General features: G+C 44.7%; 2 protein-coding genes across 7 annotated transcripts in view; both read right to left on the bottom strand.

Annotated features, from left to right (window-relative positions):
* Positions 1-14,151, bottom strand: part of LOC137423667 (regulator of G-protein signaling 12) — a 62,947-nt gene extending 48,796 nt beyond the window's left edge. For 2 of the 6 annotated variants that reach the window (XR_013622806.1, XM_068111059.2), the window contains exons 1-7: positions 13,944-14,151; positions 11,035-11,056; positions 6,648-6,817; positions 4,046-4,138; positions 3,775-3,918; positions 1,536-1,703; positions 8-161 (exon numbers count right to left, since the gene is read on the bottom strand). Coding sequence is in view for 5 of the 6 variants with exons in the window: in XM_068111059.2 (XP_067967160.2) it covers positions 8-161; positions 1,536-1,703; positions 3,775-3,918; positions 4,046-4,138; positions 6,648-6,817; positions 11,035-11,056; positions 13,944-13,994 (802 nt within the window). In the remaining variant the exon portion in view is untranslated. Of the gene's footprint in view, positions 1-7; positions 162-1,535; positions 1,704-3,774; positions 3,919-4,045; positions 4,139-6,647; positions 6,818-11,034; positions 11,294-13,943 lie in introns of those variants that run through there. The other 4 variants (XM_068111058.2, XM_068111061.2, XM_068111060.2 and 1 more) reach the window with 4 other exon arrangements.
* C3H2orf42 (chromosome 3 C2orf42 homolog) overlaps positions 1-18,350 on the bottom strand; it is a 357,660-nt gene that overhangs the window by 271,656 nt on the left and 67,654 nt on the right. The window lies entirely within an intron of this gene.

Raw genomic sequence — 18,350 nt, 5'->3', positions numbered from 1 at the left:
TCCTTACCCAAAAGTGCGGTTTGAACAGCTTGACCGACGATATCTTCTGTTCGCTTCGGTGTCCGTCCAATTGATCCCCAAATTTGTGGCCAGAGCATAATGTTACCAAGGACACTTTGCCCATCCTCTTCTTCATTGCCTTCCTTGTTCTTTCTCATTGTCTGAAAAACATGGAGAACTCAGTGCAGGGACCAAACCAGGCAACTCAATCAGCCGAGCAATATCTGGAAGGATTTACACCTTTTCAGGTCTGTATTTACTTTACTTATTAAGTACATTTTAAGATGCTGTGCAGTTGCGTTGTCGGCTTAATCTCATCTAAAATCATCAATTTTCATCCAATTCACCAGAAATTTTAATTTACCATTTGAGTTTTTGCATCAAATTTTCAACAAAGCTTTATTATGATAATATGGAGAAGACAAATTAATAATTTGGTCATTTTTCGTCATTTTCATCCAATTGACCTAAAAATTTAAGAATTTGCATATATGATCACTGCATTGGTTCACCAAACAAAATCTAGAAGACTATCGTCTTGTTTTTTTAGATCAAAAGGTCAAAGGTCAAGGTTGCATAAATCATCAATCTTCATCCAATTGACCTGAAATTGAAAGAATTTGCATATTGGGTCACTGAATTGGTTCACCAATGAAAAGCTAGAAGGGGATTGTTTCTTTAAATCAAAAGGTCAAAGCTCAAAACTGCATGAACTCTTCAATTTTCATTATCTATTTTTGTTTTTTTTAGCTGTTTTCCTCATGTTTAACATACGGAAGAAGTAGAAAACGTCCAAATCAAAAGTGGACGCGGACAGACTTTCCATTTTCAGATGCTGTATAGTTTCGATTCTTGAATTGTAATTGAAAATTTAATTATTAACACATCTATATATTACATACGCATAAGTAAAAAATAAAATGAAGAAGCAGGTGCAGCAATGTTTCTGGGGTCAGCCTTTGCTCAAAGCAGGAAACACTCCTTCTTGCTGAGAACAAAGGCCCACACATGAAATGTCATTTCATCTCCTCTCAATATTTGGTTGAGAAAAATAATGTACCACCATTCATTCATTCATTCATAGGACACAATTTCACTGAGAATTTGGACAGAACAGAATTATGGTTAATAGCAAGAACCCAGACTGGGCTGAATGTAACATGGCAGTTAATGCAATACTCGTCAGTGTTTGAATCTATTTTATGCTACAAATCAAAGTTAGCTGAGCTACACTTACTGTAGCTTGTGAAAAAACATCTGGAGAAGCAACAAATAAGTTCAAAACAATGGGTAAAACAAAAAATTAAAATTAAAAAAAATTACATTTAATTTAAAAAACAATAGGTATGGGTAAAACAATGGGTAAATGGGATTTGGGATTTGCAATGGGATTGCAGGCCCTCGCCAGGTCCAACCCCTTCCCCTGCCACTCCTCTCCCCCTCCGAGCATACAGAGTCCACATGCACCAAGGGGTTGAATTTATTACTTTGGCAGAACATTATTTCCTACACAAAACAGCACAATATGGCCTCACCTTGCGAATGTTAGCCCTTTCAGGTGATGTGATACAGACAACAGGACTGCTATGCGTCAAAGTGCCACAAGGTACCGAATGACCTTCGACCTCAGCCCGGAGACAATCCTGATAGACCTCGGATTTCAGGAAGCGTGTGTAACTGTCAAACTTCATAAGGTTAAATATCTGAAATTAAAAAAAGCAGAACTTTGTAACTATGAGAATGTAAGAGCAGGTGCTCCATTGTTTTGTTGTTCAAAAGGGTCATAGTTCACAATGGTTCACTTCAAGTGTCCGATTGATACACCATTACAAATGCATTTTCAAACACCACATTGCCATTTTAGAATAGTCTCTGCCCTGGAGCAAATGAGAGACCTTATTGTTCATTTCATTTCATAAACACGAACATTCCAAATATATTTCCACTTGGTAAACATAACAATGAATAACAATGAATCAGAAAGAGCAATCAGAGATTGCAGGCCCTCGCCAGGTCATGTTTGTGTGGTGTATTTAGTGTGGTGTTTATTAGCTGCTGTGTTTGTGTGATTTATTGACAACGTAGATTTATGTTCAATCCAATATGGCTGCTGAACCACGTGACCGATGGAGTCAACAATTTAATTATCCAATAAAATTTCTCTGGAGATCATGCTCAAGAAATTTCAAACTGGTTGGATCAAGCATTCTACTTGTCTAATTATGACATCATAATGAAGGCACCGATGACATCATCACGAATCGATGGTGTTCCGCTACACCCTTAGCACTGCCTCCACCTGCTACACCCTCAGCACTGCCTCCACCTGCTATACCCTCAGCACTGCCTCCACCTGCTATACCTTCAGTGCCGCCTCCACCCGCTCTACCTTCGGCGCTGCCTCCATCCACCACACCCTCAGCACTGCCTCCATCCACTACATCTTCAGCACTGCCTCCATCCACTACACCCTCAGCGCTGCCTCCACCTGCTATACCCTCAGCACTGCCTCCATCCAATACACCCTCAGCACTGCCTCCATCCACTACATCCTCAGCGCTGCCTCCATCCACCACACCCTCAGCACTGCCTCCATCCACTACATCTTCAGCACTGCCTCCATCCTCTACACCCTCAGCGCTGCTTCCATCCACTACATCCTCAGCGCTGCCTCCATCCAATACACCCTCAGCGCTGCCTCCATCCACTACATCCTCAGCGCTGCCTCCATCCACTACATCCTCAGTGCTGCCTCCATCCACCACACCCTCAGCACTGCCTCCATCCACCAATCCCTCAGCACTTCCTCCACCCACCACACCCTCATCACTGCTTCCAACCGCTATACCTTCAGTGCTGCCTCCACCCGCTACACCCTCAGCACTGCCTCCACCCGCTACACCCCAGCACTGCCTCCACCCGCTACACCCTCAGCACTGCCTCCACCCGCTACACCCTCAGCACTGCCTCCACCCGCTACACCCTCAGCACTGCCTCCACCCGCTACACCCTCAGCACTGCCTCCACCCGCTACACCCTCAGCACTGCCTCCACCCGCTACACCCCAGCACTGCCTCCACCCGCTACCCGCTCAGCACTGCCTCCACCCGCTACCCGCTCAGCACTGCCTCCACCCGCTACCCGCTCAGCACTGCCTCCACCCGCTACCCGCTCAGCACTGCCTCCACCCGCTACCCGCTCAGCACTGCCTCCACCCGCTACCCGCTCAGCACTGCCTCCACCCGCTACACCCTCAGCACTGCCTCCACCCGCTACACCCTCAGCACTGCCGCCACCCGCTACACCCTCAGCACTGCCTCCACCCGCTACACCCTCAGCACTGCCTCCACCCGCTACACCCTCAGCACTGCCTCCACCCGCTACACCCTCAGCACTGCCTCCACCCGCTACACCCTCAGCATTGCCTCCACCCGCTTCACCCTCAGCACTGCCTCCACCCGCAACACCCTTAGCACTGCCTCCACCCGTTGACTAGGTGGGTTGACTCAGCCTGTCATCCTACCGAGGTCAAAATGAGTACCAGCTTACTGGAAATAGTGGGGGGGGGGGGGCACTTGCTGCATCAGCGGCACATCCACGCCTCCAGCCATGATGCAACCGGCATCAGCACAGGCTGCGTACGAAATAATAATACTGCATCCGTAATCATGACATCTCAGAAACAAACACAACTTGGAGATAATTCACGAAACAACTCACAATGAGAAGCTGGTTGTGAAAGAGTTTTTGAAAGCAATGAGCTGCCATAAACACCTGTTGTTGCTGGAGTGAGAACATTGAGGGATGCACCTTCTGCAGACAGGCATCCGATATCTGCGCTTGACTATCCACGTTCACTGGAGTAGCCGCGCTATCGGAGAGAAACTTGCTGTAGATATCTCGCGCTTTGGCCTGGAGCTGTGGGACACGAAGAAAAATGGAGTCGTGTAAGATTGCACTATACCGAGCACGATGCCTCACCTTACCTCGGCAACAGCCTTACAAGCTACCTAAACGTATTTCAGGAACTCAAAGTAAGCACTACCTGAACAGTGCAGCTGCCCGGGATCTCCTGCATGTCTTGGCAAGCTTGATAGAACAGGATGTTTTCTTCACTAAATTCTTTCTTCAGGAAAGCCTGAGGTCCAGAGAGAGGGCATTCACCTCCACGTCACTTTATCCACATTCACACTCAATTCCGCCCCAAGGCAGCTTTCCGACTGGCAGCACAGATGGCGGCAAGCTCACAGCTGGCGAGGTCGACCCAAAAGGTTTAATTCTTGTATGCAACCTGCGTGTCTTACTCTTTACTTTTGAAAAATTGTTTTCTGTATTTCAGTTCTGGCCGTAAACGTCTTTTAATTTCCTTCTTCAGTTATTATGGAGCACAGGACTCTCAAGATGGCCTAGAAGTAGCCACACTCACCTACCTCTACGCGGTCTACCTTGGGTTTCAATCTTGACCCAGCTATAAACTGTCGTCCCAGTGTTTTGCAGGCAGGGTGGTTCATTGATTGATCAATGTGTGTGCCGTCCACAGATGGACGTTCAACTAGGCGTCCCGTCTACCAACATCAGTTGGTGGAAGCTCAAGATCCCATATGGTGTCCTTCGTGGAGAGCAGACCAGCTATGTGGGGCCAAATTCCTTAGTCGAACGTCAGGTCTGGCCAACCGGTTTGTGGAAGACTTGGGTCAAGTTTCCCATGGCCAACCCACAATAATGTAGGAATAATTAAATAAGAAGGAGAAGTTGTATTATTGAGCACGGTTGAACATATAAGCAAAGAAAGCTCCTGACCATTCCTGACTACTGTAGAGAGTGGGTTTCTTTCCCCTGGGGCAAATTATATTTGAGGCTTCTTTTGCTTTCAGGATATCTATAAAAAGAACCAAACATTTGGTTAAAAGAAGAAAGCCATGATGTTGAGAAGTATAAAAGGTGGTATGCCCAAAAAAAAAAACCTTCTGGAGGTAAGCTTTGCAGGTCGGGTGTTGAATCAAGCAGCGCAAAGTCTGAAAGGAGGTTAGGTCGGCTGTCCTATTTGTTAGCACTCAGTTGTGGAAGTTAAATATTGCACTGTACTCCTCAAAAGAAGGCAAGCCATGAAGTTCTGATATCCTGGCCAACTTCCAGCCTATGGGGACACTGTATCAGCAAGATCGCTGGACCTCGGCAATTATGAAACCATGCAACAGATCATATTCAAAACCAAAAAAAACCTTCTGGAGATGAACTTTACAAGTTAAATATTGCACTGTACTCCTCAAAAAAATACAAGCCATGAAGTTCTGATATCCTAGCCAACTTCCAGCCTATGGGGACACTGTATCAGCAAGATCGCTGGACCTCGGCAATTATGAAACCATGCAACAGATCATATTCAAAACCAAAAAAAACCTTCTGGAGATGAACTTTACAAGTTAAATATTGCACTGTACTCCTCAAAAGAAGGCAAGCCATGAAGTTCTGATATCCTAGCAAACTTCCAGCCTATGGGGACACTATCAGCAAGATCGCTGGACCTCGACAATTGTGAAACCATGCAACAGATCATATTCGAAACCCAAAAAAAACTTCTGGAGATGAACTTTACAAGTTAAATATTGCATTGTACTCCTCAAAAGAATACAAGCCATGAAGTTCTGATATCCTGGCCAACTTCCAGCCAATGGGGACACTGTATCAGCAAGATCGCTGGACCTCGGCAATTATGAAACCATGCAACAGGTCATATCCGAAACCAAAAAAAAACCTTCTGGAGATGAACTTTACAAGTTAAATATTGCACTGTACTCCTCAAAAAAATACAAGCCATGAAGTTCTGATATCCTAGCCAACTTCCAGCCTATGGGGACACTGTATCAGCAAGATCGCTGGACCTCGGCAATTATGAAACCATGCAACAGATCATATTCAAAACCAAAAAAAACCTTCTGGAGATGAACTTTACAAGTTAAATATTGCACTGTACTCCTCAAAAAAATACAAGCCATGAAGTTCTGATATCCTAGCCAACTTCCAGCCTATGGGGACACTGTATCAGCAAGATCGCTGGACCTCGGCAATTATGAAACCATGCAACAGATCATATTCAAAACCAAAAAAAACTTCTGGAGATGAACTTTACAAGTTAAATATTGCACTGTACTCCTCAAAAGAATACAAGCCATGAAGTTCTGATATCCTAGCAAACTTCCCGCCTATGGGGACACTATCAGCAAGATCGCTGGACCTCGGCAATTATGAAACCATGCAACAGATCATATTCAAAACCAAAAAAAAACTTCTGGAGATGAACTTTACAAGTTAAATATTGCATTGTACTCCTCAAAAGAATACAAGCCATGAAGTTCTGATATCCTGGCCAACTTCCAGCCAATGGGGACACTGTATCAGCAAGATCGCTGGACCTCGGCAATTATGAAACCATGCAACAGGTCATATCCGAAACCAAAAAAAAACACCAATGTACATTTGCTAAATAAAGACTTGAGCGGTACCGCATGGAAGGATAACAATTTACCAAGGACATGAAAATCAAGCCCGAGCCCTTTTTAGGCATACACACCATACCACTCATTTTTACCACTCACGGCACGACTCCGAGGCCGCAACTCGAGCGTGAAGCGCACGTAGAAACGCACCGTGAAGAATTGCACTCCCAGTGGGTCGAGGAGCAGTCGCTCGAAAGATATGGCCCAGCTGGCAATGCGGCCTTCGTATGCCCGGTCATGGCTGTCGACCAGGTTGGGGAGGCTGCTGTTGTTGAGGCCTTGCTCTGTAAAACCACCAGGTAGTTGCTTGGCCGCAATTTCTGCTCACCAAATGCCAGGAGAAACCCCAAAAATGTACCGTCATATTCAATTGGGAATACAACATTGGAAGATAATGCAACAAAGTGTTCTGAAATTGAGACACACAGGAAGAAGCCATTTTGCCCATCGTGCCAGTGGGCATGTATCCATAATCCCGTTTCTTTTGTCATTTGACGGAATCAGAGATTGAAGCAAGACTACGCAACTCATTGGCAAACACGCTCCCACCATATGAGCTACCTTTCCACCTCAACGCAACGAGCAGGTTAGCAATTAACGAAGTCTCGACTTATCACTCCTACGGATGGATTTTGAAGGCAATCATTCAATGTCACCAATTTGCAGGATGACTTTTGGCCCTCTTCTTCAAGTGACCCCTACCCATGACCTTCCCATATATTTAAACAGGCCCCTACCACAATACCACATACACCCACCTGCACCACATGTTGTTTTCACTTTCCTTTATCTCCTCCCACCCAACCTCCAACCTTTATATCAAATAAAACTACACGGCTCCACTGTGCCACACAACGCCACAACCACAGTACGCCCAGCCAGTGCCCACACACGCACACCCACACAGGGCATTCACGCTCGGATAACACTGCTGAGCACACACATCCTCATTGCAGTGAAATACAAGGCAAATTGCAGCATTTCCCTTTGCAAAACGCACTTCCCCGGCCGGACATTTTAACATCTGCAAAGCATTTTGTTTTTAATCCCAAAGCAAGAAAAACTACAAACAAAATGATTCTCTCCATCTGGGATGAGATGGAATCTAAATGCGCAAAAAGGGCGACTCAGGGAAATGTCCTTGCACAAGGTTTGGATTTGCTTCCACGAGTCCGTGAGAAAAATGAAAGGCCTAAACAATAAAGTGATCTTTCACTCCAGAACGCCCACTTTGTCCTTTCTCATGGAAATTAGACGGAGGATAAATGTTACAAAACGACTTGGCTTCATCCTCGACCGAGAGCAAAGCAAAGAGGGCTAAGAACGGAGAAAGTTCACGCTCCTTCAAAAATGCATCCTTCAGGGCCCTCAATGAATGAAGAGAAGAACACTAGGCCTTTAATCCAAAATGACTTCCTGTTTCCCCTCAATATTTTGCAAGAGAGCAGCACTGCCCGCAGAACAAGAGATGGCAAGGCCGCATGTCTCCCGCGCATTTCCCAACTCACAGCATCCCACGACGTCCCACAATGCACATCGATTAATACCAACTGCTTGTACAAAGGACGTGGGGTTTGGTTCTTTGTAAACACAGAGATCAAGGCCCGATCAGGGAAGAGCTTTTGAATGACAGTGGGATTAGAGGCCAAGGCATAAACAATGGAACAGCAGGGAAAAGGCAGACAAGGGATGGCGAGGATTTTGGGCAAGGAACAATGGCGCAGGCAACATAATATAACTAGGGACATATGGTCGGCTTAAGAGAGAATGTACAAGCAGAAGTACAGTAGTATATCTAGCACAGCAACAGTTTTATTAGCCCACGCACGCAGAGCGAACAGCTGGGTTAAGCAATAGGTTCACTTCTGTCTGTCTGCAAACCTTTGAAAATCAAACGGGAAACTTACTGGTTTTAATGACGTCACAAAGGACACAAACAACAGGCACGAAGAACTAAGGAAACGTGTTTAAAAAGGTGGTGTAAAAGACGCTGCATCAACGGCGGTAAACTTCTGAAAAGTCTTTTTTCTAGGACTTTTAAAATCTTTATTTTATTTAAATTTAATTATATACTAGAACACCGTAGAACACAAATCGCCATTTTAGCACTTTCAAAACAACCCTTCTGTTTAGAAGTACTTGGACAAAATATTACGGCATTTTACGCCATCTCGACCAATCAAATTTGCCGCTCGTAGACTCCACCCACGCCATTGTTTCTCAAGAGAGTGCGGGGTAACGTGTTCTCTGAACTCTCTGTAGTCTCCATTTCTATCCAATGTCTAAGCTTCAAACAATGTGACAATAGGAATATTAATTGTGACAATAGGACAATCGGAATATTAATTGTGACAATAGGACAATAGGAATATTAATTGTGACAATAGGACAGTAGGAATATGAATTGTGACAATAGGACAATAGGAATATGAATTGTGACAATCGGACAGTAGGAATTGTGACAATAGGACAATGGGAATATGAATTGTGACAATAGGACAATAGGAATATGAATTGTGACAATAGGACAATAGGAATATGAATTGTGACAATAGGACAATTGGATATTAATTGTGACAATAGGAATATGAATTGTGACAATAGGACAATAGGAATAGGAATTGTGACAATAGGACAATAGGAATATGAATTGTGACAATAGGACAATAGGAATATGAATTGTGACAATAGGACAATTGGAATATTAATTGTGACAATAGGACAATAGGAATATTAATTGTGACAATATGACAATAGGAATATCAATTGTGACAATAGGACAATAGGAATATTAATTGTGACAATCGGACAGTAGGAATATTAATTGTGACAATAGGAATATGAATTGTGACAATAGGACAATCGGAATATTAATTGAGACAATAGGACAATAGGAATATTAATTGTGACAATAGGACAATCGGAATATTAATTGTGACAATAGGATAATAGGAATATTAATTGTGACAATAGGACAGTAGGAATATTAATGGTGACAATAGGACAATAGGAATATTAATAATTGTGACAATAGGACAATAGGAATATTAATTATGACAAATGGACAATAGGAATATTAACAATTGTGACTTGTATTGAATTACTATGTACAAAATATAAGACAATAGAGAAGTGATTGGAAAGAAATCCATTTTAGACCAGAAGGGCACTCAGCAGAGCGCATAACCCACCAGGCTGAATAGTTTATGTTTTGTATCCACTGATAGGACAAACCTGGATTCGGACCTGAACCAAAATCTAATCGACTTGTTATTGTCACCTAACCACCTCATCCACCAAGTTTTGTCACAAGTCATCCACAACTTTTTTGAAATATCATGCTCACAGACAAGACAGACAGAGACAGGAGTGAAAACATAACCTCCATCTACCTTCGATGAGGCAGGTAAAATTGTTCTAAAGCTAAAAACTCAGGGCTGACGGTCAAATGGGACTAAAGTTATGGATCTACAAACAAACAAGACCCAAATGTCAAGAGCAGAAGCTAGAACCGATAAGAGTCAGAACCACAAGGGAAAAAATTGAGATCGGCAGATGTATCTCAAGGGCTGGAGTCAAAACTTGAATCATGGATGTATGGAGGCTGGAAATGGGAAGCTACCCGAAGATCTATAGCTGAACCATAAACTACCATAGACGAAGGATTTAAAACCAAATAAACCTTACATAGCAAGAAAGAACTAAAGGCATGCACAAAGTAAAGTGGATGAAAAATCAGTACCTGGACTACCAGCACAGATCTTAGAGTCTTAGCAAAATGGATCTCAGGGATCTATGGAATGACCCATGACCTGCGGTCAGGAAGTGAGGAACTACTGTAACTGGAATTGGGTTCTTACAGGGGATTTACACTTTGGTCGGGGCTTTAAATGTATATAAATCGAGGACCTACAGCTGAGACATGAGATCATGGAGGACCTACAGCTGAGACGCGAGAACATCAAAGACCTACAGCCGAGACGTGAGATCATCGAGGACCTACAGCCGAGACACGAGATTATCGAGGACCTACAGTCAAGATACGAGATCATTCAGGACCTACAGCTGAGACGCGAGATCATTGAGGACCTACAGCCGAGACGCGAGATCATCGAGGACCTACAGCCGAGACGCGAGATCATCGAGGACCTACAGGTGACACACGAGATCACCGAGGACCTACAGGTGAGACGTGAGATCATTGAGGACCTACAGCAGAGACGCGAGATCATCAAGGACCTACAGCTGAGATGCAAGATCCCCGAGGACCTACAGCTGAGACGTGAGATCATCGAGGACCTACAGCTGAGACGTGAAATCTTCGAGGACCTACAGCTGAGACGTGAGATCATCGAGGACCTACAGCTGAGACGTGAGATCATCGAGGACCTACAGCTGAGACGTGAGATCATCGAGGACCTACAGCTGAACGAGATCGTCGAGTACGTACAGCTGAGTTGTGTTATGGTAACCCCACGAGCATTTCCAATCCCTCCCGTGTAACCCCCCACACACAGGAAACCCAAATCGTACTCACCTCCATCCGAGACAGCTGCGGACTGAAAGAGAGAAGAGATGGACATGGGTTAGAATGGGAGCGCGCAGCGCGGACCAGGTCCGACGGCGCTCCACCTCATGCAGCTTCCACTGCAGAACCTCCGGCTCCGCGCCTCATTCAGACCACACGCATTCAGGTCCGCAAGTCGCGCATGAATTATTCACGACACATGCACAGGCACAGGCACAGGCACAGGCAGGGAAAGCGCCGGAACCGGCTCCTCCTTCCTCTCAGAGTCAGAGCCCTCCCTCTTTCCGCCTTGTCTCGCAGCCTTTTACCTCCCCCGCTTCCCCTCCTCATCCTCCTTCCTTCCACACCAACCCGAAAACCCCACCCAGCCGTCAGCCTCAGAACGTGCCACGACCATCGCCCTGAGCTTTCCCGGAACTGGAGGTCGATGCGAAGCACCGAGATACGTTCACAGGAAGACCAGGTCGATGGTGACAAGGAATTGTTCGCACGAGTGTATATATATATACACGTATATAGTTATTCTTTGGAAACACTGTCCAAACATTGTCACTGTCAAACTCATTGTCAATTGTCAAATTGACAGTGTCATTGTCAAAAACACTGTCAAACATTACAAATAGACGGACAAAATGACTGACTGACGAAACGTGGTGTGTGTGTGTGTGTGTGTGTGTGTGTGTGTGTGTGTGTGTGTGTGTGTGTGTGTGTGTGTGTTTCATATGTTCAGAAGGACATTCAGGATTTGGGTTTTTGGTTTACGTAGGATATCCTAATCACGAGCACATAGATATGTTTCACTGCATAAGCTTACATTTCACCTCATATTAAGAGTACATCAAAATCATTTTTCACTCTGAGTCGGACCATTTAAGGATCCCAGTAGAACCAATTTAGGACTGAGTAGGACCATTTTAGGATCCGAGTAGGGCAATTTTGGGATTCCCGTAGGACCATTTTAGGGTCCTTGTATGACCGTTTTAGGATCCCTGTAGGACCATTTTCAGATTGCAGTAGGACCATTTTAGGATCCCAGTAGGACCATTTTAGGACCATTTATTGGCAGGGATAATGTAATGGCAAACCTCCCGGTGCAAGCCTTGCTCAGGAAGCTGCTTCAGTGATACCGACGCCTTGCGATACCATCAATTTAGATCAGAGACAGCGAAAACCCAACCGGAAAAGTTTCAAAAGTTCAGGAAGAGAAACGGATTGGAATTGGGAAAGAATGGACGAGGATGGTTAAAGGAAAACCAAGGGGGGCCCTGGAACATTGAGAATGGGTCAAAATAGAAGGAATGGAAGGAATGCCGACGTCGGGTCCTCCGTTTCAAGGAGAACAAATTGAAGGTTAGAGAGAGCGCACCTCCACCAGGTTGAACAGGATACGTGTATACCAGTGATCTGGATTCGAACCTAAAACAAAATCAAATCAGCTTGTTCTTGTCGCATAACCAACTCATCCACCAAGTTTCGTACGAATTCGTCCACAAATTTTTGAGATATCGTGATATTGATCGTTTTTGGCCTTATCTCTCAATAGTGAAGAATTGATTTTTAAATTTAAAAAAATCCCTCTATCCGGATTCGAATCTTCACAAAAATCGAATCGATTCGTCCTTGTCAAACACCCAACATGTCCACCAAGTTTTGCATGAATTTGTCCACAGATTTTTTAGATATCGTGATATTGATAGTTTTTGGCCTTATCTCTCAAGAGTGAAGAATGATCTTGAAATTTTAAAAACTCTTGTATCTGGAACCGAATCTTCACCGAAGTCGAATCGATTCGTCCATGTCAAACACACAACATGTCCACCAAGTTTCATCCGAATTCGTCCATACATTTTTGAGATATCGTGATATTGATCGTTTTTGGCCTTATCTCTCAATGGTGAAGAATTGATTTTTAAATTCAAAAAATCCCTGTATCCGAATTCGAATCTTCACCAAAATCGAATCGATTCGTCCATGTCAAACACCCAACATGTCCACCAAGTTTCGTACGAATTCGTCCACACATTTTTGAGATATCGTGATATTGATCGTTTTTGGCCCTGTTTCTCAATGGTGAAGAATGATTTTAAAAGTTTAAAAAACTCTTGTATCTGGAACCGAATCTTCACCAAAATCGAATCGATTCGTCCTTGTCAAACACCCAACATGTCCACCACGTTTCGTACGAATTCGTCCATACATTTTTGAGATATCGTGATATTGATCGTTTTTGGCCTTATCTCTCAATGGTGAAGAATTGATTTTTAAATTCAAAAAATCCCTGTATCCGAATTCGAATATTCACCAAAATCGAATCGATTCGTCCATGTCAAACACCCAACATGTCCACCAAGTTTCGTACGAATTCGTCCACAAATTTTTGAGATATCGTGATATTGATCGTTTTTGGCCCTGTTTCTCAATGGTGAAGAATGATTTTAAAAGTTTAAAAAACTCTTGTATCTGGAACCGAATCTTCACCAAAATCGAATCGATTCGTCCATGTCAACCACACAACATGTCCACCACGTTTCGTACGAATTCGTCCACAAATTTTTGAGATATCGTGATATTGATCGTTTTTGGCCCTGCCTCTCAATGGTGAAGAATGATTTTAAAATTAAAAAAATTATCATATTCAGATTCGAATCTTCACCAAAATCGAATCGATTCGTCCTTGTCAAACACCCAACATGTCCACCACGTTTCGTCCAAATCCATCCATAACGTCTTGCGATATCCTGTTCACAGACAAAAAAAACCCAAAAAGCAATCAGGCAGACAGACAAACAAACAGGGGTGAAGACATAACCTGCGTCCACCTTCGGTAGTGGAGGTGGTGACACAACCTCGATAAGGTGATGAGAACATAGAGAAAGAAAAACAAGGTATTTCTGTTCAATAAGCTTATGTGGCCATACCAGGGCACTCTTCCTCCATTGCCTCTTCTCCTTCGCTGTAACTTGAGACATTTCCCCACACCTACACCCACTCCAAGTCCCACCTGGAAACGTGATACTTTATCCCACCAACGGCCGTCATTAAAAGCACCAGGTACCGTCGCGCCAACTGCCCCTTGTCGCTGTCGTTCGTGGCCTTCGGTGGACAGTCTATGGACCAGGAACTTCCCCCCCCCCCCCTGCTTTTGTATAAATCCTGCGCGTCCAACAGCAAACCCTGGAAGCCGCATGTTCCTGGCTCCCAATGATAACGCCTCGGCAAAACCACAAGCGACTCCACTGGAGCATTTCGACACCGGCTACAGTAAGTTGTGCCTCTTTGAATCCCCAAAACGACGCTTGGCCATTTCACGACTCCCTACGATTCACTACAATCGCTACTTTTTACCTTGTGCTCTTAATCGGAAACAAATATGGTAAATGACAACACAAAGTGAAACCAATATTTACCTAGTATTTCCTTCTTTGAATGGGGAATATGCGATGGGAAAAACAATAGTTAGGGATCCTTATCATTTGTTCAAACTCATTGGAAAGTCTCACTTTCATATCATCACCTGGTGTTGGCCTAATGGTTGGGGTGGTGGGATTGGGATTGGGATTGGGATCCTATAAGGTCCTGAGTTCGAATCCCGTTGAATTAACGCCAGGTGGGGTTGACTCAGCCTGTTATCCTTCGGCAAAATGAGTACCAGGTAACTGGTTATAAAGAGGCATCAGCGACAGACGCGCCCACAGAAAAAGAAATGATGCAACCAGCAGCCGGGTGGCTGCCACACGAACCACCCACCGCCTTCATATCAAAGGAGAAAGATACATCCTTCGGCCTGGAGTCTGTGGGAGTGGCGAATTGAAAGAGAAGCATTCAAGACATATTTCCTGGCGAAGCACCCACCTTGGTCTCCAGGTAGCCCAAAGAGCACCCACCTTGGTCTCCAGGTAGCCCAAAGATGCACCCACCTTGGTCTCCCCGTTGCCCAAAGGCATCTTGGATGGGAAGATTCTTTTGTGCCAGAGTGCCTGGTCCGCCTTCAGCCTTCGCCCATGGCGGCTGATGTCTGCGACACAAACAGAGGTCCCTGCCTGGGGAAAGTGAAAGCTGCTATGGTAAGAATCATCAATGTAGATCTGCTAAACACCCTCCTGGGACCCTCAACATCCTTCCTGACGCAGGAAAGCACAGGAGATGGGAAAGTATGATCCTGCCTTGCAGGAAATTATTAAAACACTGTGTTTTTACATTTATTCTGTATTTTGAAATCAGTGTAATAAATGTAAATAAATAAATAAAGTTTTAACTAGAACGTCACCTGTTTGGCCATATCACTCAATGGTGAAGAATCACTTTAAAAATTCTACTAGCCGGATCCGGATCTTCACCAAAATTGAAACGATTCTTCCTTGTCACACACACAACCTGTCCAACAAGTTTTGTCTAAATCCATCCATAACTTTTTGAGATATCCCACTATGTATCGTTTTTGGCCCTTTCTCCCAATGGTGAAGAATCACTTAATAAATTAAATAATTCTCATATCCGAAACCATATTCAGATCTTCACCAAAATCGAATCTATTTGTCCTTGTCAGACACTCAACCGGTCCACCAAGTTTCGTCCAAATCCGTCCATAACTTTTTGAGATATCCTGCTAGATATCGTTTTTGGCCCTATTTCCCAATGGTGAAGAATCACTTTTTAAAATTCTAGTAGCCGGATCCGGATCTTCACCAAAATCTCATCATTTAGTCCACGTCACATACGGTACATCTCTGCCAAATTTCATTCGAATCCGTCCACAACTTTTTGAGATATCCTGCTCACAGACAAACAGACAGGGGCGAAAACAACCTGCGTCCACCTTCAGCAGTGGCGGTGTCAACGGATGCCTTCCATAACTCTTGTGGACATTTCTGTGCTCTGCATTTTCACGAGTCCACATCTTCAACATGTCAGCCGTTAACAAAATCCAAAAATGCAACAAAAACTCCTCGTTCCACAGAATCAATTCTAATATGACAACAACTCGCCACCCAGCAGTTGTCCACCGGGGTGGCGATGCGAAGGGAATGTAGCCAGTCGCATGCCCAAACAAATCAGACACAGTCGAGACTCAAGCAAAACCTCCTGGCATGTTTGTACATGGCAGCTGGTTCACTTAAAAAGTGACGTCAACCCCACACTAAATGGAGATGATCTTATAACAAGAATGACAAATTACATCGGAAACTCCCTTTGACATCACGGATAATCTGGGAGTAAGCTCGGGAAGTAACTCAGACACCTCTTTTCTAAGTGATCCTTGAACCCAAGTCTATGAAAGCCTGCATCATTATCCTCACCGAGAACCATGACTTGAGCTGCCTGACATGTGTGAGACAGTAGAATCATAATTGTTTACACGTGGCACAGAAACGAGCTCCATCTTGCCAATAATGAAACAGCTGTGCAAGAAAGCAGGGAACAGTTGCCTGTGGAAGTTGTACAGAAGGAAAAGTACATATTATATAGACATTCAACTGAGCTTAGCGTGTCCATTTGACTCAAGCATTCTCTGACCTTACACGAGTCAGCGGTTCGGGGGCTGGTTTGGGATCATAGGATCCTGGGTTCGAATCCCGGTCGATCGCTGAATTAACGCCAGGAGGCTTGACTCAGCCTGTCATCCTTCTGAAGTCGGCAAGTTGAGTACCAGTTCACTGGTAATTCCTTGTGTGTGCCAAGAGGCGACTAACAGGGTTGGCGGCAGGAAGGGCATCCGGCCGTAAAACATTGCTTCAAAAAGGGGACCACGGTGCCCCAAAAAGGGGAACACGGTGCCCAAAAAAGGGGACCACGGTGCCCAAAAAAGGGGACCACGGTGCCCAAAAAAGGGGACCACAGTGCCCAAAAAATGGGACTACGGTGCCCAAAAAAGGGGACCACAGTGCCCAAAAATGGGGACCACAGTGCCCAAAAAAGGGGACCACGGTGCCCCAAAAAGGGGACCACGGTGCCCAAAAAAGGGGACCACGGTGCCCAAAAAAGGGGACTACGGTGCCCAAAAAAGGGGACCACGGTGCCCAAAAAAGGGGACCACGGTGCCCAAAAAAGGGGACCACGGTGCCCAAAAAAGGGGACCACGGTGCCCAAAAAAGGGGACCACGGTGCCCAAAAAAGGGGACCACGGTGCCCAAAAAAGGGGACCACGGTGCCCAAAAAAGGGGACCACGGTGCCCAAAAAAGGGGACCACAGTGCCCAAAAAATGGGACTACGGTGCCCAAAAAAGGGGACCACAGTGCCCAAAAATGGGGACCACAGTGCCCAAAAAAGGGGACCACGGTGCCCCAAAAAGGGGACCACGGTGCCCAAAAAGGGGACCACGGTGCCCAAAAAAGGGGACTACGGTGCCCAAAAAAGGGGACCACAGTGCCCAAAAATGGGGACCACAGTGCCCAAAAAAGGGGACCACGGTGCCCCAAAAAGGGGACCACGGTGCCCAAAAAAGGGGACCACGGTGCCCAAAAAAGGGGACCACGGTGCCCAAAAAAGGCCAATCCCTGCTCTGCGGAGGAAAAATGGCCTCTAAAGGTGGTTCATTGCTTTTCCATCAGGTCGGTTGTCTAGGATATCAAACATCACCGAGCCAGGTGAAGAAATACTTCGCTTGATCAGAGGACACATATTTATATTCTTCACTGACTCCCACAACCACATACATGTAGCACAGTTTGCCCATGTACTAGGCCTAAACATAAAGCACAAGACCAAGGCCAGTACTAAACAAAGAAACGGTTCTTTTTCCCCTCTTCCCAGCCCCACATTCCATTCACAGATGGAAAGGGCATTTTCCAACAATGCAACTCAGTGTTTGGTGAAAGCCATTGCATTTCGAGTCGCCATTTCGCAGGATTATACACATTAAGGCTGCAATCACTAGGCCTCCCTGACACTTGAAAAGAACAAAAAAATAAAAATAAAATAAAACAACAATCCTCATTCGTAACAATGAGCTTAGAATCTTATTCAAATAAGAAAATTTATACCTTGATATAAAGTAATAGTGAATCTGTCCGCCCTTTTCATTAAAAACCATTGGAATTCTTGGAGGGTCACCTTCAAACAGTCTTGTTAAAAACCTCTGCGGAACGGTGTTCCAAGCATCTTCCAAGATTTTCCAAAGACTGTCGAAGTTGCCGGGATTCATTTTTGCTTTTTCTTCGTCCAAATAATCGCGCACGACTTCAATGGTATCGAGATCTTGGATTTGATTGGCCATTCCATGCGATGAAGGCCGCTAGCTTTCCTCTTACTTTGGTGAACAAGTTTTAATTATTCCAGCTGAGTGTTTTGGATTATCATATTCCTACAAGATGAAGTTTCGGAAAAA

The sequence above is a fragment of the Myxine glutinosa genome, chromosome 3 (assembly GCF_964187855.1).
Source record: "Myxine glutinosa chromosome 3, kmMyxGlut1.1, whole genome shotgun sequence".
NCBI lineage: Eukaryota > Metazoa > Chordata > Myxini > Myxiniformes > Myxinidae > Myxine > Myxine glutinosa.
This window is presented reverse-complemented; position numbering and strand designations above follow the sequence as displayed.